This window comes from Lycorma delicatula, chromosome 11, assembly GCF_047948215.1.
Source record: "Lycorma delicatula isolate Av1 chromosome 11, ASM4794821v1, whole genome shotgun sequence".
NCBI lineage: Eukaryota > Metazoa > Arthropoda > Insecta > Hemiptera > Fulgoridae > Lycorma > Lycorma delicatula.
In genome coordinates this window covers 59,736,477-59,762,158 of record NC_134465.1, presented here as the reverse complement: position 1 = coordinate 59,762,158, position 25,682 = coordinate 59,736,477, and the positions used below count along the sequence as shown (strand labels likewise).

At 27.8% G+C, this 25,682-nt stretch overlaps 1 protein-coding gene across 1 annotated transcript in view; it reads right to left on the bottom strand.

The window, feature by feature from the left end:
- Nucleotides 1-25,682, bottom strand: part of Ndf (Nucleosome-destabilizing factor) — a 222,280-nt gene that overhangs the window by 174,884 nt on the left and 21,714 nt on the right. Inside the window, exon 6 of the mRNA XM_075379169.1 lies at nucleotides 18,007-18,249. Coding sequence (XP_075235284.1) covers nucleotides 18,007-18,249 — 243 coding nt within the window. The remainder of the gene's footprint in view (nucleotides 1-18,006; nucleotides 18,250-25,682) is intronic.

Genomic DNA, 25,682 nt, shown 5'->3' with positions numbered 1-25,682 from the left:
ACCAAAGTTTACCAAGAAATGATAAGAAAGTATTTTATTTATATAGAGCACTTTTTAAAACAGCACACCTGACTGAAAATAAATTGACCTCCGAGGAAAAACAGCATCCTATGCAATTTGTATTTTCTTTCAAAACCATTCAATCAAGTTTCCAGGGCTTACTTTTCGCAGAAAAGCTTTTCTTTTGGTAGAAAAAAATTTTTTTTTCTACCATCTTATATTACATGGTAACTCACACCCACCATAATAAAAGAAAGGGATGCAGGCAGCATTATCTGATGTGGAGAATTATATAAACATCAAAATATAATTAAAGTTTTTACAATCAAATGTATGTATACTAAGGACATAACTGTAACAATTTTAGCCAATCTGATATGAATTACAATATCAATATTCTAAAGAATAATATGCATCCCATGCTGCTTTTAATAAGGAGGGAGAAGTTTCTTATTGTCTTTTTCACTGAACCAAATGTACGATTGTGTACCCCCATGCCAAGCCCACAAAAATGCATGATAATCGGACCTGCAAATCACATCTTCATTCATTCAGTTCACAACAGAGATTGATTATATAATAAACATTATTACTCTTGGAGAAAGTTACTTTGACTAAATGTATTTCAGGTACTTTACATGTATCACAGCTAACAGAGAGATTGAGTAAGTTAGTGTAAAACAACAAATTAGTGTATCTATATTTATTATGTAACACTACTTTGTATACAGTGCTTAAATGCAGTGAAGGAAAAGCAAAGGATTACAATTAATCCCTTCTTATTAATTCTTAAGGAATTCAAGGTAAAAGTGGTGTTATTTGGTTATTTTCTCTGAAAGTAATGATGTCATTTGTAGGCAGAATATAATCTGCAATTTGGTAGACTTGGTATGCTGATATGTAATAGTATATTTTGCTCATGAAGTCAATTGCTCTCCTAGCTTTCTTTAATAAGCCTGGCAGAGGATACTTGTTGGGTAATTGAAGTTCCATTTAAGGATGCCTACAATTTTACAGGTACGGCAGTAAAGTTATTTGAACAGTTTCAAATAAAGTTATAAATTATGCAGTTTTATAAGAATGGTTTCTTTATTTTTTCCATTATCATCATGGATTTCATTTTCTTTTTAAGGCTGGATATTTTAAAAGCGTGATATTACTACCATAAAAAAAAATAAATATGGAACTAATAATAATTGTTTAGTTTCATAATTAGCATACATCTAATTAATGGCAATTTACTTTATTTTTTATAAATAGAACAACATAATAGGCATATGACAAAAATAATACTGTACTGAATACATTACAACATGAAACCATTATAAATGACTGTACTTAATTTCATTTTTTTTAAATACACACCAAATGCTACTTAGCTGCAACGCACACACACACACACTCATGCACGCACGCACACACAATAGACATCTCTCCAATACAAATTCTTAGAAATTATTTTGAAACATTTTCATTTGTTATTTATTATTGATCAAATTATATCCACTTTCAAATTCAATAAAACTTGTCAAAATGTTCACAGTACCGATTTTTTTGCTTATCAAAAATTAAATAAATTGCTTATTTATTAAATCTATAATAAATATTCATGGAATTTTAAACAATGTATAATAGTTTTTTGTTAGATCAAACATTAAAAATTTCTCAAAAATCAATTTAACAAAAGAAAATAATCAAATAACATATCCTATACCATCAGTTAAGTTTTATAATTTTAATTTTCCTCTTAACACTGCCTTCAGTTACTAAATTAACTGAAATCTTAATATAAAGCCCAACAATCCAGTTTTTCTTTTTATTAAACTCTGCCACAAAAACTTTTCTACTCTCAGTTTCTTCTTAGGACATTTTGAATTTTATCAATCCAGTCTACCGGTGTAGTGATTCACACGCTACATTCAAGATAACATGGTATTGGTTTTGACCCCAGTAAAATGCATTTACTGACCAACCATTTCATCTATACCATCTATGACAGCGAAGTAATCTATGATTACTTGAAAAAGCACATCCAAAGCATAAATAATAACAATTAAAATCTTCTGTTTTTTTTTTGTTTTTTTTATTCGCCTGACACTTTTTAAATACCGTACTGATACCCTGAAATCATTTGATTTTATTTCAACTATTACCGTTTTATATCCATTGATTTTTTAATTACCTTACGATACCTTGCTGGTTATCACTATATCAATAATTCTCTTAGCTCCCTTTTCTCATCCAATCAATCTTTTCTCCCAATCTACTCATCTTTACTCTTCTATCCTTCTTAATTTTTAATATAATTCATTATCGTCTTTAAGAAATTTTATTCCCATTAGGGCATGGATTATACAATTTTCTCTGTGATCATTTATTTTTTAGCACTAATGAACAGGATCGGTGTAAAGTTAACTTTTAAGCTGCACCTCTTTAAACTTCTATGAAACCTTGGTAATTTATCTCTCAATAATTCAGCCACACTTTGGTAAAATCGATCGGCTTTCTGAATTCTACTTCCTATTTCATGACTAGTACGATCAACTATTTTTTCCACTGAAATCATCACTTACCCTATTTTTGAAAGTTCTCATCGTTTTGAAACTAATTCCTAGTCAATTTCATCTTACCCAATCATTATTCACCTGAATTTCTAAGTACTGAGTACTTATCCTTAAACTACGTGATTAGTTCAGTTATTTTATTTCACACTTCCATTTACTTCTGCTTATTGTCATAATATATAACATTATGAATGAATAGCCCATATTTTCAGCCAATCTTTCCTCCACTTCCATAAGTGTATCATACATTAATCTAATTACTACACCAAGAGAAATATCGTTTTTGTTCCCGATAACCATGAAAACTAACCAATCATTACACAATTTTAACTGTAGTTTTCATACGACCTCCAGAATGTTTACCAGAGTTTAAACCTCACCAATTTCACTACTACGTAAATTACAAATAAAAAAAAAGTATAAATAAATAACCTACAATTTCTTTTAGCAAATTTAATGTTATTGTCTATATCAATCATCACCTATGTCAATACAGACTTCTTCAGAGAATTATGCAATTTACTAAATTAAATGTAACTATCTATAAAAGATCAAGTTGCATTACTTCATAAAATACGTAAAAACAACTTAGTTTGGTAATAAAATTAAAGGGAATGACTACTACTTACATTTTTAACAACTGAAAATTATTTTATATATTAAGTTGTGAATAGAAACAACTCAAAGAGCAACAGCCGACACATAATTACTAAAAAGCTATTTCCAATTTTTGAAGTTCTATACACATATACACCATGATGGGAGATACTAGTAATTTTATAAACAAAAGTGGAAACTACACAATTCCCAGCCTAATTTCTCATTATTATTATTATTTTTACTTTACCTAAGCTAACATCCAACATTTAAAAAAATAATAAACGCAGAGGAAACATTTCATTTAATATAAATGGAATGTGATCAATCAGCACTTTAAAATTAATTAATTCAATGTATTCTACTAATGTATATGATTTTAAGTAGGACTTACACAAATTATAATAGAAATCTTACGTTACTGCCTGCTAGTCAAAATTCCACTAATCATAACCTTTATGAAGCATTTACCCTTAACATAACTGAATTTAATAACAAAATCCAATCCTACACTTCAAGAATTAAAAAATATATATATGCGAACCTTATTTCCTTGGGTATTAAAAATTTCAAGCACAACTAGTATTTGAACAAAGAAACTTTTGGATGAAAGGTAAAGAGACGTTATCAATAGATTAACAAGCTGATGAATTTTTACAATGAAAATCCTAATTTTTATACAATATTTTTTGGCAAAAAATCTGGACAATAAAAAAAAAAATGAACTGGAATACTAATTTATTTTCAAATATTGTCAATGAAGGAATTATGTTAGCTTTAAACAAGAATCTACAAGAGAGTTAAATTGATTTAAATAAACAACAATAATCCCAACAAAAAAATCTGATTAATATCAAAAATAAAAAATAAAGAAATATCTATTGATCCATATGAGATGAAATGAAAATGGAAACAAAAGTAACAGAAGGTTGAAGAAATTATATTATAGACCTGAAATTATTGAGATAGTAAACTGAAGAAAGACAAAATGGGCAAATGGATAGAGTAGAAAAAAGCCAAACATCAAAACAGCCCTGCACACATAAATAAGTGGAAGGAGAGAAAAAGTTAGACCTAGAAGATGAATTTTTAGTGTAGAGAGATTAAACAGAAATACTAGGATAAAGAGCAGAAACATTTAAGATGTGAAAGTAAAAAAAAAAGAAAAAATGCACACATATATAAAAAATATTGCCCAAACAACGACACAGTGGCATAAGTACATCATGAAAAAATGAAAATGCTTGAAGATACATAATCTTCAAGGACACTGAAGGTTAAAAAGGGTGTAATGAATGGAAGAGATAAAAAAGACAAGACTATAAGGAAGCAAAAAAAATTCAAGATAAAAACAGATGTTCATTGGTAAACCCTAGAATATATAACTTCTATGCCTACTTCTTAAGATTAAGAAAAAAATTCAAAATAGCAAGCCATTTTAATTTTTAAAACACCAATATCTTGATGATTACAAGTTGTATAAAACATTAAGTATTTTATTATAAATAAATTAACAGCTCTCATTTACTTTAATATCCGGTAAATAAATTTCTTATTAAATCTATTAATGTTTATTTTTTAATTCAGTTACATCATCTGGGTTAATTTTTTTTTGTTTTTAAATTGGCATCCTGGAATAGTCGCTTTAATATTGGAAGGACAGGTAGAAGGATAAAATTGTGTAGGCAGGCCACTTTTGGAATATGTAAAACAAATTGTTAGGGATGTAGGATGTAGAGGGTAAACTGAAATGAAACGACTAGATAGGGAATCTTGGAGAGCTGCATCAAACCAGTCAAATGACTGAAGACAAAAAAAAAAAAAATTGTAGGGATTAAAAACAGGCTCAAAAACATTTTTTTGAAACTTATATTTAGGCTAATGTTTTCCACTATAACTCAAATTTTGAAAAAAATTATCAAAAAAATGGGAATAAATCAATTCGTTCACAATAAAATGCTAAAATTTGATATAATACAACATAATTATTCATATGAATTTTCTTAACCCTAAAGTTGGGCACTTCTTTCTGGACTACTTTTTCACATGGATGGGAGATGCAACTCAGGACAACAATATCACTAAATCGGTCAAGAATGTATGTAACTACTAAACAATAAATAAATCATACTTTACATTCATAAACACATGCAGCTATTAAGGTGGATAAAAAATTGAAACGGTACACCTCTTATTTTTTTAACCACTGTCAAATGTTACAAGAACAGAATTCTTGTCATTCTTTATAACAATTTAATAGTTAAGACAATACATACAAAACAGATATCAAATACTAGATGGAGATATTATAAATAGCACGATAAAGTCCTGAACTGAAAAAAACTAGAAGAAAGAAAATAAAAAACTAGATGAAACTAATCTTTTAACATTCAAAATTATATTAAAATACACATTTTCAAAAAAAAATCACACCACCAAACAATCAATCCAGTCATACAAACAAAAAGCCAAGCAGGCACTTTCAGTATTGATGATTTTGAGAATTTAAAAATTTTAACAGACTTACAGTTGCAGATGCAAGGCAGTCCTCTATTATTTTTGTCAGCAGACTTCTAACTGGTTTGATACAATTCTCTATTACTTTTTGTTCTACTATCTGTGTTTCAGCTATTCTTGTCTTATTCTTCTCTCACAATATTTACCATCTACACTTTCTTCTAATTCTAAATTAACCAATCCTGGATTCGTTAACATAATATCTTCTTTTAGAAAGATTCTATCATTAACCTGTTTTCATTTTCTTCTTCAAAATTCTCTTAATTTGTTTAAAATCTTTCCATTTGCAACTTCATCACAATGCATCATTTTCAACAATCTTCTCAATACAGTATAAAATTCAGCATTTCTGTACCATTTACCTTCTATTACTAATATTACACTTGGCTTTATGCTATATAAATAACAAAAAAATAACGTTCCTTAATAATTCCTGGATCTGTGTCGATATTAATAAATATATTTTCTATACAAAGCCTTCTTCTTTGAGTCTGCTTTTTACATCATTTTAAGTTGATCTATTTTTTTTAATTTAACAGCCTAAAGCAATAGCAACAAAATTAAATTAAATGATATAATTTCTTCTCCCTAAATATCATTTATGTAATTTTCTTTTTTTAATTTCAATTCCCGATAACTTTTTTATGTCTTGATAAATTAGATGTCAAAACCAAATTGGTTAGAAGTAGGTAACCCGATATGATATATAAGTCACTCGCGAAACTGGCAAGCAATTTTCAAGGTAATAAATATCATAGTGCCAGACTTAATAAATAAAATGAGAAGTGAATTGGTTTCTTATTGCCTTCTTCACAGTCAAACATACTGTCATAGATTAACATGTCAAGCCTACAAAAATGCAGATGTCACAGATAGAAAAAAACATTTTTTAATGTTTCTCTAAGTGTGATACCATTTCTTGAATTACTTTTTTGCGTACATTACACATCTGTAAATACAATTTCTCTATCACCCTTAGTTTTAAATAAATTACACTTAAAAAAAAATTAAGTGAAAATATAGTTAAAATCTGTCAAATTTATAATAATTTTGCATGGCCATACCAGTATTAGAATGATTTCACTGATGCTTTTGTTTTATAAATAGCTTAAGGCACATCCCGAATTAATGTCCAACAGTAATAGGCTAGCAGGTTAGTATTCGATTTCCCTTTATAGCGGCTTTCCATCGCCGAAATGTCTTGGTGGAAACATTCACTGTGTTCGTCACTTACGCCTCTGAGGTTGTCCAGGAGGTCGTCCAGATGTGAACGGAGAAAATGTATTTTCAAAGACATATTACATCCCATAGCTCTGCAAGAAGTTGATTAACAATATCGTTGTAATTATCAAATTTTTGTTTGCAGAGAAAATTTTTGCAAACATCTTTAAATGAAGCCCAAGTTGCACGTTCTACATTACTTAACAGTGAGTTAAATACATCATCTTTGACTAACTCTCTTATTTTAGGACCAACAAATTTACATTCAAAAATTTCTGCCTGATGCACAAAAATTCAGGACTATTCTTCTTCATTGCTTTTATAAAATTTTTCATTAGTCCTAGCTTGATATGGAGAGGAGATAAAAATATTTTTTTGGAGTTCAACTAAGGGCTCATGAATAATATTTTTCCCATTTGGAATTAAGTTGTCTCGTTTCTTCCACTCTTTGGTAATATAATGTTTATCCCTAGCTGGGCTGTCCCATTCGCAAAGAAAACACATGTACTTAGAATAGCCTAACAAAACAGCTATAACATTCAAATCACCACATATGTCCCAGCTATGTTTTTTATAATTTATTTTTTCAAGAATGTCTTTCATCACATCGTATCTCTTTCAAATTAATACCATAAGCGATTGGTATCAAAGGATATTTGATAACGTTGTTAGTAGAACCACTTTTAAATTATACTTGGACGAATCTATAAAGGCGCCAATGCTCAGGTTTATCAACTTGTCCTAAGTGCAACATAAGCTCATCAATATTTGCGCAATAAACCGAATTATTTTCATTAATAAAGTTCTGAGAAAGTTCTTTTTGTCGGCTTCAAAAGCCCAAACTTTTTGTATTTTTTTAAAGTAAATTCCAATTTTGCAGTCTTGATCCTAACAGTTCAGCTTGATTTTTTGATAAATTTAAATCCCTAACAAAGTCATTTAATTCATCTTGTGATATAAGATGTGGCTTATTGGAAGATAATTTTAAATAAAAATCATTGTTGTCTTCTTCAGTACTACCTGATTCTTCATCGCTGCTTTCGAAACATACATTCACAGGTGGCTTAGGAACTGGAATAACTTCACTGTGAGGTACAGGCCTGATTGCAGATTGCAACGAAGGATATTTTACAGTATGTTTAGATTTTTTTAGAAATTCCAGACACACTTGTTAAACAAAAGTAACAATCGGTTACATTATCCTTTGGTTCACGTCAAACCATAAACACCAAATGGCAAAGCCTTCCGTGTACCTTTCAGCCATTCTCTTAACTATACAGAACAATTAGTGCATACTATATGAGGAGCCCATGTCTTATCCTGATAACCAATTTTACACTGAAAGTAAAAATGATATGCTTTTTTAAATAAAGGTATAATGTTTTTTCTATTTGATTTTACCTGTAAACTCACCACACACATAACAAAAGCCATCCACATCAATTACACAATTTCGAGGCATTATGAAACTGCACTGTTAACAAACTTAAAACAGTAATAAGACTGAACAAAATTAATTCATTCCTAAATCCAGTACTTAATACAAACAACACAGCTGTGTTTTCAGCTACATGTTTTGACTTACACGGACATGATTAATCTTGTCCATGAAGGCTCACTCTTCAGAATTAGATATGATATAATATGTGACTATGATATGATTTAATTCTTTGTCTAGTATTGTTTATTTATAGGATACAAATTATGTTAACACAGTTAAACAATAAAAAATAAGCTAAAAAAATACAATATATGAGCTTTAAATGCTAAACTATATGTTGAAAAATGAAAAAAATCCTTTAATTAAAATTTTAATTTTTTTCAAAAATGGTGGGCAATAGAAATATTCTGAATTCATATTCGTTTTCAGCATCAAAAAACAGATTAAAATCATGTATTGCATGTTAGGAAACATAATTACATTTATCAGTGTGTTTAGCTACAATTAAAGAATAGCAAAATATTTAAGATCCCGATTCCACACTTACTAAGCAGAGTGAGAATGAAAATAATTTCCTATATTCTTCTTCAGTGAACTGAATATTGTAAATTCCAATGTCAAACTCACTAAAATATAGCCAATATTCAGACCTGTATGAAATATATTCACTGTATTCATTCAGGGATGATTATATATTTAACATTATCAATAATGGAGAAACTAACTCTAACCAGCACAAAACCGTATGAATTGACAAAGTAAAGCAACACATTGCTATACTCCTTCTATCAAGAAACAGTACATTATATGCAGTGTCTCTAGTTAACACGGATGATTCCTTCTATAAACAATTCGAAATACAATAGTAACAGGCTACCTAATCAGACATTATTACGACTTTAATTGAAATATAATAAAAATGATTTTAAGTACAACAAGATTAATTTATCCCCGATTACACAATAAAATAAAAAATTATTACATAAATTATATGTGAACTATATAATGATTTACCATTTTCCAAGACATGAAATAAAACATCAAAGAAGTAGAATATTTGCATATAGCACTCATGAAGGTGATGCCCAACAACAATGTAAGGTCAAATAGCAGTTTCATGTTGTGTTAGCTCAGTCTCAGCCCATAATTTTGTTATTAATATTTTCTTAGGCATTTATTTATAATATGTAAAAACAGAAGAAAATCCTGCCAAATGTGACTTGGGAAAATTCAAAGTATAATTTAGTTTTAAAAACACAAGAAATTTATAGGCAAATAAAAGGAACTGTGTAATAATGAAATTATAAATTAATCGAGCACTAGAAAAAATGTATTATCATGTTTATAAGGAAGATCAAATTTTGATAACCATGACTGTTCTGGACAATCTTCTTGCATGACTTAATAATTGAAGCAAAAAACAGAAAATTAAATTCATAGAAATAGATGATCAACTACTGATATAATAAGCAACTCATTTTCTGAGATTTCAAGGACTTTCATACAAAAGTTTGTCCTTATATATTCTAAGAACAGCATCTGAAAACGAGAAGAAAAATAAATCTCAATGGCCTTGACACACTTCTTGATCAATACAAGGATGAGAACAATGAGTCTCTTAATCACATTCTTACTGATGATCCAACGTGAACCTCTTATAAAACCATTGAAAACAAAAGCCAATGAAGTAAAGTGCCATCCTTAAGAAACTCCTAACAAATCAGAAAACTCTGAATGTATGGAAATTGATGATAAGCACTTTTACTTCCTTGTACAAAGTAAAGGAAATATTGTGATCTTGAAAAATTTTAGTTTACAGATTTCAATGGAAATATTCATTTTGACCATCCCTGAATCCATTTTGACTAGTTTTAGTGTGACATCTGTACGTATGTATCTCGCGTAACTCAAAAACAATTAGCTGTAGGATATTTAAATTTTGGATTTAGGACTGTTGTAACATCTAGTTGCACACCTCCACTTTTGATTCCAATCAACTGGGCCAAAAGTGTCCAAAAAAAGCACAAAATCCCCAAAAATTTGGATTTTTGACTTTTTCTTAACTGCAGTAATAAGCCCTCATTCAGAGTTTTTAATGATGTATCATAAGTGGTACTTATTTTCATTGGTTCCAGAGTTGTGGGCAAATGAAATTTTAATTAATGAAACCGCCCAGAAAGTAACTTACATTTGTGTCTAGCGTGGAGATGGGTGGGGATAGAACAGTCATCTTGGTGTCAAAACGTATCTACACTCACTATGCATCAAGCTGTCATGGCATGTAGACTGTGATTTTCCTACTTTGTTCGTTGTGAATTATTGAAATGTATGTTTCAATAGAAAATCCAGCGAGTTGTGAGGTGCATTCAGCGATTAGGTTTTTACTGGGGAAAAATCTCAAAATAATTGAAATTCATCGGACACTTTGTGAGGTGTATGGAAATGTAACAATGACTAAGGTGAAATGAGGCAGTGGTCCATTCAGTTTAAAAATGGCTGCACCAATCTTCATGACAAGGACCTTAAAATTAAACGTGGTTGGCCTAGCCTTATGAATGATGAACTGACGATGAACGTCAATGATAAAATTTGTGAAAATCACCACATTACGATTACAGAACTCTCGCTTCACTTGACAAGGTTTACTGCATGAAATTTTACCAGGGAAGCTTGGTTATCACAAGCTTGGTTTTGTGCAAGATGGGTGCCAAAAATCTAAGGCAGCAGATTTCTACAGAGACAGAATTGAAGAGCTTGTAAATCGTCATGATAAGTGCCTCAATTTAAATGGCGACTATGTAGGAAAAGTTTATGATTGTTCCTTTCAAATGTATATAATGAAATTTCTTTTTTTTATTTCGTTGGTTTTTTATTTCAAAATGTAAGTTACTTTCTGGACAGTCCTCATATTTGGATCTTATAAGGGGAAGACACATCGATTCGAATCAGACTTCATTTCCCTTTCTTTTTCATTTTTTTTTTTAATTTAAATACATTGATTTATTAATACTTATTAACTTCTGATTGTAAAAAAAAATGTTCACAATAAATAATAATTCAATAATAAAAAATAATAATGAAAATAATCAGAAGTTATTTATGAAATAAAATTTTATGTACTTTTCATTTTAAAAAAATGTGAGGTATATGCAATTTAATAGGTGCACAAGAAGTCATGTGGTGTCCACATCACATTTTTAAGGATTCAAAAAACCTCTTACTTATTGATTTCATGGCAAGAACAACAATAAACAGAAAGTGTTACTGTGAACACTCAACCAACTCTTGTTAGTCTGTTATAAAAATAAACATGACCTATTATCAAGGAACATTATTTTCATTGCACAATATTGCCTGAAACATTTAGGGGGGATTATTTGAGCATCTAATGTACAGCCGTGATCTAGCCCCCAGCAAGTTTCATTTGTATTCTAAACTAAAAGAATTTTTAGATAGCAATCATTCTGGAAGTGAAATCAAAATATCACTAAATAGCTGATAAAACAACAGTGAATTTGTATAATGATAGAATAAAAAACAACAACACAAGATAAGAGAAAGATTTTTTCCTCTGAATTATCACACAAAAAATTGTTCATTATTTCTTGTTCAAAATTTATTTATTACAGCTAAATGTTCTCAAATGATCCTCATTAAAATATAAAATATCACTTTATTAAATGTAAACTAGTTAATTATGATATAACAATCAGGATTTTATTATTTATTTTTCAACATGTGGCTACTTATCCAGATGTGAAACTATAAGCCTGAAATAGAAAGTTGTTGACAACCCAGGCCAAGACCTAAAATATCATTCATTAATTCATAAAACAAACTGTTTAATCCTTTATGATTCGTAGATCATTAAATATTCTCATTTAAGTGATAAATATAAAATCATACTTAACTGTGATACCTGGATTATAATATCTTTAACTATATTTATAGGCAAAAAAGAATTTAACTCAAGTTGAACAAACAACCAATATTTACAGCAAATTAATAAACATTAATAATTAATAACACTTCTATTATTTGTTCTTTTAATCAACTGAATTAAGTTGAACTACCTAGCAGTGATTTTTAAAATCATTTATAACCATTTCTTACAGATCTTTTTTTTAAAACATGTAGGTTTTTTATACTGTATTACTTAGTACATCGTTTTAAATTGTATTAATATGATTTTGTGAGATGTCATTTTGTTATTATAAAAGCCAAGCAATCATTAATATATATATTTTTTTTTAACTTAGCAAAAACAATTCTTTCGTTATTGTATTTATCCACATTCCCCTCTGTACTAATATCACTAAGACAAAACTATAAAAACTGTTTACCACCAAGAGTACAGTATTTAATAACACTTCTTACCTTATAATTTTTATTTTTTTAATAGCACTTTTGAGGTTTTCCCTCATCATCAGTTAAATTTTTAATTTTTTTTTAAATTACACAAAATATTAAAGTTACAAAATATAAAAATATGTAGTCAAAATATTAATTAATATTAATATTAATATAATAACATAATATAATTTATTTTTATTTTTAAATAAAATAAAATCTAAAAAAAATTAAAATAAATCTAAAGTAAAATAAAATAAATAATTTATTAATTTTTTTTTTTTTTTAATATAAATTTAAAGTAAAAATCTTATAGTATTATGGTTTCTTATTTATAGCTCCTTATAGACAAAGATAAATCGTGTAACTGTTAAGGAGATTACAGTTAAATAGTCAACAAAAAATAAAATATTTATATTTCTAATGAAGTTTTTCCTTTTTTAAATAAGAATGAAAATCAATCAAATGAAAATAAATAACTGAAATTTTTACAATTTGTACTGCACAATATAATATAAAGCTTCATCTCTGAGGCTTAATTATTTCTGTAATAAATATTAAATATACCTCACTTACTAATAAATTCTCAAAAAAAATAAAAAATAATAATAAATACAAAAATAAAATTAAGGAATAGTAACCGGATAGAAACAAACAAATTTATGGTTAAGTTAAATTACATGGCCTTGAACAATACCAGCCTATTTGGTTAATTTGAAGGAAACAAGCAAAATTGTTTTATAACAAAACATGACAGTAATTAAAAAAAATAAATAAATAAATACAAAAACAAATAATGTAGAACAAAATTTTTAATTTATACATTAAACCCCTAACTATGTTATAATAACTGATTAACATACTAGAAAGATTCATTTATGGCAATAGAACAAGATATCCACTACTGTCATCTAACCACGATCATGTCTGATAATTAATCACATTCATACTGACATTAAGGAATTCAGTTGAGTTCATAAAGTGACTAGTAGAATTAATAACTTCAAACATTAAAGGAAAAAACACAATACAAAAATATTTTTTCAAATTCCCTATACTTCTTAGACAACAGATTTATATTTAAATATTGACATGTTTAAAAATGATACGTTCTTTACACTTTCTTTCTTTTTCCTGTTTACCCTCTGGTAATTACCATTCAGATAATACTTCAGAGGATGAATGAGGATGATATGTATGAGTGTAAATGAAGTATAGTCTTGTACAATCTCAGTTCGACCATTCCTGAGATGTGTGGTTAATTGAAAACCCAACCACCAAAGAACACCGGTATCCAAGATCTAGTATTCAAATCCATGTAAAAATAACTGACTTTACTAGGACATTCTTTACACTATTTTTCCACATAATCACCCGAAGAATTGATGTAATTGTGTAGAAAAAAATAATTAAAAGGAGATAACAAGATAGGATCTTGATGATGTATCTCTTACATTTTTTGATGATAAATGACTCAGCATGCTTCAATACCATGCATTGGGCTTTTTTTCCAGAAAGTGCAATACCAAATTATATTTCATTTAATTATTTCCTAAAGAAACCATTACGTGTTCATTAAAACATGAGAAGATAGAAGAATGTACCCACACAGTTTTTCTTATGGATTCCCATTGGTTACTAAGGAACCTACTTACTCCACATTTTTTGAGCAACATGGAATGCTTACATATCAAGGAAAGTGTTTTTTTTCTCAGTTAAGTAATGGAATATACATGTTTTACAACCTATAATTATTTTTTCTAAGAAATCATAATGTTCATTAAATCAGAAGAAATAAACTAAGGGCACACCTATGTTTCCCTTTAAATCCTCTGTTAGTTATGTCCAACCTACTAAACATTTTATAGTATTCTAAATACTGAAGAACAATTTTCTAGATTCAACTATGTGAAAAGTTAAAAATTTTGTCAAAATCATCGAGTTTTACGTGTGTGATTTTACAACGTACATCATCTGCTGACATGACATCTGTTTCTTTGTTTATCCATTACTCCAATTAAACCGAAGATATTCATGAAATTTGTTACACATGCTGCACACTTAAACAACTTAGCCTATAAACAACTGAAGTTCATGATGAATTTCAAATCGGTACTGACCCTTCTGCCCACAAACACCAAATAACTGATCACGCCTCTAGTTATATACAATGTTGAAAGGCTAATTCAGCTAAAATAAAAGTTTGAATGAAATATAAAATTTTACTTAGTATAAATTGTAATCTACAAGACCTTTTTATAAGTCTCTTTTGTCATACTGCACAACTACTTCTAGCACCTTTATTCTCTCATCACTTTTAGCTAACTAATCCTTCAATCAAAAATCAAAATCACAAAAATTATTCTTGAAATATATTCCCACATTCATTGCCCAATACCACTGTGTGGCATGGAATTCAATAGTAAAATTTTCCATCAGTTTTCAATAACAGGTCTAAAATTCTTATCAAAGTATGTATATTACATCCTTTTCAAATAACACAAACTATTTCATAGTATATTCCATAAGTGCTTTGTAGAAGGACAAATAAAATTAAAGAAAGCAAAAATATTTAGAAAGTTTATAAAATTTAGAATTCACACTTTCAAATGTGAATTAGTGGACCTATTCTTTCTTAAAAAAAACCGTTATTTGTGATATACCTGATTAAGATGCTTCTTAGTAAAAATAAAATTTTACATTACTTTTTTTAATTTCTAACCAGGGAGTCACTCACCCTAGTTATAAGCTTTTTTAATGATTATTTTAAGAAAAATTAAGACAAAAGAGGAAGATCAATGCACATAAAATTAACAAAAACTTTTTCAAAAAAAAAAATTTCCAATATCTACAACTTCCACTCAAAGGAAACAAATTGCTCAAGATACAACCACCATAAGAATAAATAACAAATTTGTCAACAAACATTTTTTAAAATTTCAAATGGGTGCTGATCTAAAAGAAAAACACCTTCTAAAGGTAAACAATTTTATAATTAATTCATTGAAGATGTAATCTACCAGAGAATTAAAAGTGGAATAAATTTTAGTGAATTATTTCCAACTCATGAAAATGTTTTTCAGGGTTTAATTTATCAAAATGTATCACTGAACAAAAATTTGTAAATATTTACTGGAATTTTGACTCATAATTTCCATTAATAGTAAAACAAGTTTTTGAGACAAACTGATTGCTTTTTATGAAGATTAGTAAAACCTATCGGAGAAAAACTATACATCTTAAAAAAAAAAGCATATATATATATATATTTTAAGATATTGAGATTTACACAGGATTTACAGGAAACACACGATTTTATATTATATGGCTTTAAACACAAAAATCTTGTTCTATTTTTTTTTTAATTTATCTTTTCTAAAAGTTTATTTCAAATCTTATATTAACTTGCTTTATAATTTTCAAAAATATCATACCAATTTCATTTCCTTCAATACAAAAAATTAATTTTTTTTACAAGACACTTGTTGAACATGAATACATAACAAAAGAATAACAATTTTTTTAATGATAACTGAAGCAAAAAAATTACATTCTAACAGTTTAAAAGACTCAAGTTTTCACTCCTAGTCAGAGTAAGCTACAAACAGATGAGTCTGGCTTGCATTAATATATATTTCGGCTGAATTTTGTATTACCAATAAATAACCTTCTAATCTATTAAGTACTGTCAGTTATTTGTATATGTTTGTATTGTTAGAAATGGAACCCACTGTTAGCAAAGAAACCTAGTTTCTTTGCTTACAAAAGTGTAGTACTGAAATTTTACGTTATTAAAACCTAAACAATCTAAAATATCATAAAATAAGACTCCTTAAATAATTACAAAAGTTTAGTTATTGGAAGACTTCTATGAGAGAATTTTTCAATTTTACTCAAAAATACTTTATATTATCTAATTTATTGAACAGAATTCAATTTTAACAGATATATACATACATTCTTATTAAAGGAATACATTTAATTTACAATAATCTCTTTAATAAATTAACTGATTTACTTCCGAAAAGTCTTCATCAAAACATCATCTATCAGATTCCACTTTCCCAAAGCCAGCTGATATTCAGGAGACCACATACCTAGAATTGTCTCTTGTTATTTCTTTCAATAACATATCAGATATATATTTATATAAGATGTAGCTTAACAAAAAATGTCAGATGAAAAAAAGTCAAATCATTACCAAAAACTGTACCTAATGCATACTGAATCAAAAGTCTGCATCCTGATGATTTGATGATTACTACACAGACTTTCACAATTAACTGAAATGATATGACATATAACTAAAGATAATATCATTTCTTACTGTTCTGACTTACAATATTTAGAATCTTACTTCTTATCTTTAAGGAAAGTTTTTCCACAAACTATTACTGTTAATTATGAGATACTCATGTTAGTAAAGTAATGTTGGTTACGGGCAAGCTGTAAATCATCTCAATTTACCCCACGAGCCTCTATAAATTGATTATCCCCAACCACTCGTTGCTTTTCTGGATAGGTACATTGGAAATGCATCAAGTTCACTGGCTCCATCTGCGATACTGTCATTTAATAAGAACCAAATGGAGCAGTCTTTACTTTTATTAGATGGCAAATCTATTTGATGTTCAGAGGATGTTAAATATAAAAAAAAGAATGGCAGTTAATGGCAGTATATAAAAAAGAATGACAAATACTAAAGACATTTATTGGGGAAAAATCAGACTAAAAGTAACCTACTACATAATTTGATCATTAAGTTCAGTTAACATTATTATCTCAAGATTGATCATCCTGAAGCTAAAGAGGGCCAACAGCTAAAAAATAATTTGACTTACAACCTGTTGAAAGGCAGTATTTTTTTTTTTTAAATAAAACAAAATAATGTAACAAATTTACTCCAAAAACAATTTTACGCTTAAAACTTGGAAACTTCTGATTTTTAAACTAAATACAAGACCTCAAAATTGGAAGAAAGCGTAATACTATTTTTTTAAAACTATTCTTAATCTTTCATACGTATTTTATATACATAAAACTATTTTTTTTTTTTCATTTTTAGAGAGAAAATTTCCTCAAAAGCATCTACAATTTAAATCTTTTTTTCAGATGCATTGACTTTCTTACCCAGATTTCACTTTTTGTGCTGCTTGTCTCGTAGAGTAATTAAAAAATTATTAAACCTTAAGAAACTATTTGTTAAATTTAATAGATCAATGATATTAAGCAATTTAGTTTCACAGTTTACTTAAAGTAGTTTGTAAATTATAAATAAACAATAACAAAAAAAAATTTTTAAATGTTTATACATACAGGTCTCATAATATTAGATGGTCGTTCTAATAGATTAGAGCCAGGTCCCTTTCTTAATGGTGTCGAATGATTACCCAATAATCTATGATGGTTAAGAGGGCTTTCCAAATCATCACCGTCTCCATTCGCTTCAAATGTATTAACGCTGTCGGTTGAGTTGACACGTTGTTTTTTCTTCTTCTTAATCGGCGTTGGTGAGGATTCACGTTTACTCGTCGTCTTTTCTGCTTTTGGTGGTGGATCCTTAAGCAAAAAAGAAATCTAATTATTAATAAATAAATAAAATATTTAATAAGAAATCTCAATAACTTTCAATAAGATCTCAATTTAGAGGGATTCTCAATCCCAGTAACCCGTTAAAAGTTACAGAAAAAAATAATTTTTATGTTAAATATTATAGATGAACATCAAATTATTGTACTTTGCAACTTAACTGATCTGTTTATTTTTCTACAGCATCAAACTTATCAATGTGTTTGTTATTCCTTCCTATTTTTGGTATTTTTTGTTTCTAACCATAAAACACTGATTTATTTTCAGAAAAACAAATCATGAGTGTTACAATTTGATGTCACACAGCCTAATCCTAGCCTGTATTTAATTACAAATAACAGAAGGAAAGACAGCTGGATAAAGAATCAAATGAAGAAAAAGATATGAGGTGTTAATTGACTGGAAGAATAAAAGAGATTAAAAATATATGAAGAAAGAACTCAAAATAGAAAAAAATAGTCCATCTTTGAACAGATTTACCATTGTTGATAACTGTATATAGAACTTCAATTATTAACACTATCTCAAGAATTATAATCTTAACAACATTTTTGTCTGACATTCAATAAGATTAACCATACCAGGGAATTAATAATAACTAAAATCAATAAGATTCAAGCCTTTATGACAACAAAATTTGAAATTTTTTATGCAAAAATAATTGATTGAAATATATTTCAAACATTAATACAGTACGTAGTAATAAATATATTTCCTTTTACAGTTACATTTAATTAGTTTTGACTGTATATATAAAAATTTGTTTGCAATATTGTAATACTTATATGCATTTTTCATTCCATTTCTTTATATTCAATTTAAAGTTCAAAGGTAAATTCAATTAAATACATTAATGTTTAATTTTTAAACAAACTAGATTGGGAATTAGTGAAAAAAGGTGCATTCTGCTATTATTTTTGTAAAAGTAATAAAGCAAATCCAAAATTATAACAAAAAATCAGAAGGTCTAAAACATTATAGATACTACAACAGTGTTATAAATTATACATGTGAATATTAAAAATCAAACAAAAAAACACACACACACATACAAAATGAAGAGTGAGAGTGTAGAGTAGAGGAGAAAAATAAGAAATGAAAGCTAGAAAAAAAGAGAGGGAAAATGAGAATGACAAAGAGAAAGTAAAATTCTTTCATTTCAATGAAGCCATAAATATAAATATCTAAAATTACAATCCAATAATTACATTTTCATATTTCAGAAACAAATTTCAAATCAATCATTCTTTTAATAAATATAAAATTTATAAAAATTATTTTTACCGTTTTTATTTAAGAATTAAATGGACAATTTAAAAGATATTATTTTAACACAGTGTGCCAGTTTATTGACTCAGTTACTCTCCTAATAGAGACAAAATTAGTCCATGAAAAGTATCCAAATACAGAAGATTTCACTGTACTTCAGATTTTAGATGAATAAATAGCTTGACTTTACCAGACAGGTATCTTAACCACTAGTTTACTGTTGTGCACACCACTTCCATGGAAGTCAGTAATAAATTGAATCCAATTAAACTCCCATAGGAAGTAATATTTTATTTTAATAATAAATGCATTCTAATGATGAGGCTGAAATGAACAAAACTGATGGGTGAAAAAAATCCTAAACCTTTGTCAGAAATTAAACCTAAGGTTAATTGATCACAAAGACAACTTGAAATCATGGAAGGACTACAGAATATGATATGATTTCACTGTATTTATTAATAAAATATCTAAAATTACAGTTACAGTTACACTTACAAAAAATTAGTTACAAAAAAAAAAATATATAATACAATATGAAACATAAAATACTCATTTGTTAAAAACTATTCATACACAAGAACACAGTCTGATAAACTATTTGTTTAAAAATGACATTAATAAATAAATTAATAATTTAAATATTCTTTCCTTTTAATAGTCAAAAAAATGTACAAAATGGTAAAATTTTGAAAATCTAGCCATAAAAAATGCAACATTATATACTGTGTGCATTTAAAAATACAAAAATATTACATAAAAATGATTTTTTTTTACGTATCAAACAATCTTGAACAACTATATAAAGTTAAAACATTGTCTCACATAAACTACTCAAAAATAAACAATATTGTTGAGGATAATCCAAGAAATTAATTATCATTTATTTACGTAACATTTCCATTGTTACTTATATAATTATATAGAAACTGGTTTACTAAAATATTATTTTGATGTATATAGGATTCCAGAATAACAACTGAAAGACATCTTAAAATACAAAACAGTATATTTAAATTTTTAACATAGCATTCTATTATTACAGAGACTGAGCAACAATGTGCTAACTCAATTTAACAACATAGAAAAAGTATAAACATTTCATGAAAGAGACAGGAAGATAGAGACAAGAGGTCAATGACCCTACACTGAACAAATGAGAGAGAAAAAAGACAATGCCAGAAAAGAAAGGAAAATCATGAAAAAAAATCAAAGAAGAGGCAATAATCCTTTCAAAATGGCTCTCAGTCAATATCTAATGATGAAATATTGATCAACCTGTAGTAAATCTATCTAACATAACTATCAACAATGATATAAAATAAGCATTAACTCATTTTAACTAATAACCACATTTTTCTTTAAAATTTAATTGTGATTAATCAGTAAAAACTAATAGATTAAATTAATAATCACAAATGATAAATAATACTTATAATTAATATAAATTAAATAAGCAATAGAGATAAAAAAATAAATTAAAAGAAAAATATAAAACATATAGGTCAATTACCTTACAAGGAAGTGATTTTAAGGAGAGGAAAATAACAGGAATAGATGAAGGTGGTGATTTTTTTCTAACACAATATTCAGTCAAATCGATTTTAGGAAAATTTAATTTGCACATTGACAAATCATCACTAGAATCTGTTTTATTTAATGTAGCCTTTTTACTTTCTTTTATTATATTTACCTATATAAATAAAAATATAAAAATACAATATTTAAAACAAAATAAAAAAAAATATATAAATAAAACCATATTAACAAACGCTAAAAGAATTCCCCCTTAAATAAACTATTTCCATGAAGTTGTAACCGTACACAAATATGAATAAGTGTCCTTCAGTAATTAAAGAAGCAAATTCCTGTGAAGCTAAATTGATTTATTTAATCAATGTGTCCATTTGACTTTACCGGTGAATATAGCTATATTAAAGGGAAAGTTTGGTGATCTCATAAAAAATGGGGTAATGGGTTTGTTCCAAATCTTTATGTTTTAGAGTGCAACTAGCTCATCTAGAAAAAAAAAACATATGTATGTGTATCACCATTGCTTTTGACCTTTTATCTCAGAACTGACCGAATAGATTTTCTTTAAATCAAATGTCCCATTTGAGCCAGATCATCATATTAATTTTTTCAAAATTTATTCAGGGGTGAGGGAATACTGCAAAAAGACCGATTTCAATTTTCTTCATAGGAACTTCAGAAAAAAACTTTGCTTTGGCAAATTTGTTTCTTACATGGGCATATATATATATATATATATATATAATTCAAATTTTTTTGCAAAAAATCAATCCCTTCATTCCCTCAATTTTTATAATTGAAATATGTTTTTTCTGGTTTTTTTTTCTATTCTTGAACAAAAAAATTATGTGTGCGTCGCCAATGTAATCTTTTACTCAGGTAGCAGGCGGAATTTTGAAAACCTTTTTTTATTTGGTTGAACACGACAAATGATATAAATGAAGCAAAATCATCTACATTAATCTCACTCAAATAAGGAATTTTTTTTCAATTTCCATAACTAAACCTAACGAGAAGTTACTTTTCTGTATATAGAAAGAAGTTTCAAAATGAAAAACTTAAAGACTTCTTTTCTACTGTACATACCTAAAACTATACACAAAACTTATTGTACACCTTAACCTCCATAATAAAAAAAAACTACTATACTTAAATACTTATCAATTAGAAAAAATAAATATACAATTTAAAAATTGTATTACTTTCCTGGTGAATTTGGCTAGAACAGTTACTCAAGGGGGGTTATGGTTATGGTGATCATGTAAAAGATGGAGTATCGGGTTTTTTTGTTGTAGGGTCCAACTAGTTAATGTAAACCAAAAAACAAATGTATTTATGTACGTGCAAGTGTATGTACAGATGCATGTCACACACATATGCTTTACAAATACATTACTGCTTTCACCTTTTATCTTACAAGTCGATTTTCTTAAATTTGGCTCAAACATATATACATGTATGGGGAATAATATTCAATCAGTATGGGAATGATATTAATTTTTTCAAAATTTATTAAGAGGAATAGGGAATATCAGGAATAATCAATTCAATTTTCTTCAGAGAAACTTTAGGGAAAATTTTATAAAAGCAAATTTGTTAACTACAATACATAAATAATCCCAAAAAAAAATTTTTTTCAAAAAATCAACCCAATCTCATTAAAATTAAAAAAAAATTTTTTTTTCCTTTGCTCTATCCCTTCAGTTTAAATAATTTTCAAAATTTTGTAAGTTTATATTTATACTTCATATACAGAGCTATTAAGAATGTCTACAACTTTTAAAAATGATAGACCCGATACCTAAAAGAAAAATATATATATTTTTTAAAATCTTTTTTCTTATTTTAGTTTCTGCTGAGAGGTGTTCAATTTTCAGAAAACTTTACTTAAGCATATTTAATTAAGCTTAATCTATACACGAATATTTTTTTGGAAAAAATTTTCTTAAAATTTATTCTTCATCTTTAAAAAATATAAAAGGTTTTTTGGCTCTAACTCTTAATTTTTATTATCAATAGTCAGGAAAGTATATACGGTGTGCTAATCTAATTAATTTTTTCAAAATTTGTTAATGGGCTGGCGAATATCACAAATAATCAATTTTGATTTTCTTCAGAGAAATTTTAGGGAAAACTATATTAAGGAAAATTTGGTACCTACAATGCAAATATAAATAATCCAAATTTTTTTTCAAAAAATCAATCCCCACCTCTTAAAATTGAAATATTTTTTTGTTCTTAAAAAAAAAAAAAAATATTATGCAAGCTTTTCTTTTCACTTATCAGCATAATATCCAGCAACATTTTGTTGCACTTGTCACATCTTTAAATCATGCCTGAAATTTAAATCATGCATGTTTATTTATGCCTGATGCAAAAAAATGCCTTAATGTTGGAGCCAATTTAGAATATTTTCTCTGATGTTGTTATTGTCATTAAATTTCATACCACGTAGAACCTCCTTGAGTAAACCAAACAAATGGAAATCTGATGAGGCCAAGTCAGGAATGTATAAGAAGGTGAGGTAGTACTTCCTGATACAATTTTTTTATGGTTTCTTGAGTTATCTGAGCTGTGCAGGACTAAGGGTTATCGTGATGCAGGATTACACCTTTGCACTTAGACCCAGAGTGTTTTTTCAATGCTGCTGACTTCGCTTTTTTGATAAGCATGCCAAAGTAGTATGCACTGCCTATTGTTTGCTTATCTTTTAGAAAACTGAAAAAAAAATTGGACCTTATGCAACCCAAATATTGCCATCATGATTTTTCCTTCTGATGGATGATTACGTAATTTTTTCTTGACAGATGAAATCATTCATATATTTTCTCTCCATGCTATGTCATTTTGATTGCAGTTCACAACGGTAATGACATCTCATTACGATTACAATATTGTACAAAAAAAGCATCAACCTTCCTGTACAGCTGTTTCAACTCTGTACACATGGAAAGTCTTGTCTTCTAATTTTATGAACTGTATAAACACTTGCTTGCAATTTTTTTGCTAAAATGTCAACAGTTAGTCTTGGATTAGAGGGTCTATGCAAGTTTCAAGCACTGGAGCTGAAACCTCAACTGGACATCTAGAATAGTGCTTGTTAGTCACTTACGTTCGACTGTATTGAAATTTTCCTACCCACTTGTAAAAATTTCTGCAGTTCATACAGCTTTGTCTGCATTGTTTGGTCATACGAGGGTAAATGTTAACTGGTTTTCACCTTTGGAAAGCAAAAAGTGATGGAGATGGTAGAGAGGAACAAAGGAAAATGTTTTGAAAAAATTGGAAGAAATCATGCACAGAAAGTTTAAGAGAGAGCATTACATCATTAAGAAACTCTAGATGATGATAGGAAAAGCTGCTGAAATAGTTACTACATGTAGTACAAATAGTAATTTTTCTTATTAGAGCGTGCATTCAATACTTTAATAGTATTTTCCTTGCAACATTAGAAAAAGGTTTAGACAGAGGGCTTGGCAAGCTGGTTGAACTTTTGCTTTATCAACACACAAATTAAATGTAAGCTGGGTAAAGAGAACAACAAGAAACCACTTCAATTCTCAGAACTCTTAGTGACATGGGATGTTTATTACCACGGTAATGGCTATCCCTGTTTCAAGAATGGCTGGTATCTTGTGTCAGATTGCCAACGCAACCATTTTGGTCTTTTGTTTCCATTACAAAAATGGTATCCCAACATACAACAAATGCAGTTAGAAATAAAGTAGAAAAATAACAATAAATATATATTTTCTGTACAAAATAAAGAAGTTTATCATACTTTTATGATCCATTTTTTTATACAAACATTATTTTTCTTTGATAATTATAAATTTTCATTTCTAGATTTGCGAGTAAAAACTACTTCTGAAAAAAACTATTTCCATTCTTTTATTTAAATATTGAAGAAAAAATAGATACCAAAATAATGTTTTGGAACTAATTCGTCTGTATTGGAATACTCAAAATTCACACCAGGAGTATTAATAAATAAATAACGCAACAAGCAACCAGACAATTCTTGTGATTCTCGTAATTAGAAGACATCACAATATTTCAAAGAAAACAAAATGAACGGATCAAATAACTACAAAAACTTGGACCTGGCCTCTAAATTTAGAATTAAATGCAAAGATCAAAGGGATAAAAAGGGTTAAATGACATAATTTCAAAGGATGAAAATGATACTGACATTTCTCCATATACGAAAACCAAACCTAAAAGGAAGATCAATTACATAGAAATATTCCATGATAGATGTACTCAGTACTATACAGATTTGGCCAAAACATAAGTACAGGTGAAATTGAAAATTCTAATACCTGTACTTGGGACAAGATCCATTAATAAAAAAAAGAAAAATATTTGCAAAATATTTTATACAAAATATATTTTGACAAATGAAACAAAGCTGTAAAAAAAATAAATTGTTATATTAAGGTTTATAATAATTAGGTCATAATATCAAAGTTAAATTAACAAAAAATATCTTATATTGGAGAGGGCAGACATGTTTACCAATTTAACATTGCTCCTACAGAAAAAAGCCTTGTAATCAAATTTAATTTTGTAAAATGCTATGCAATTATACATTCTAAACG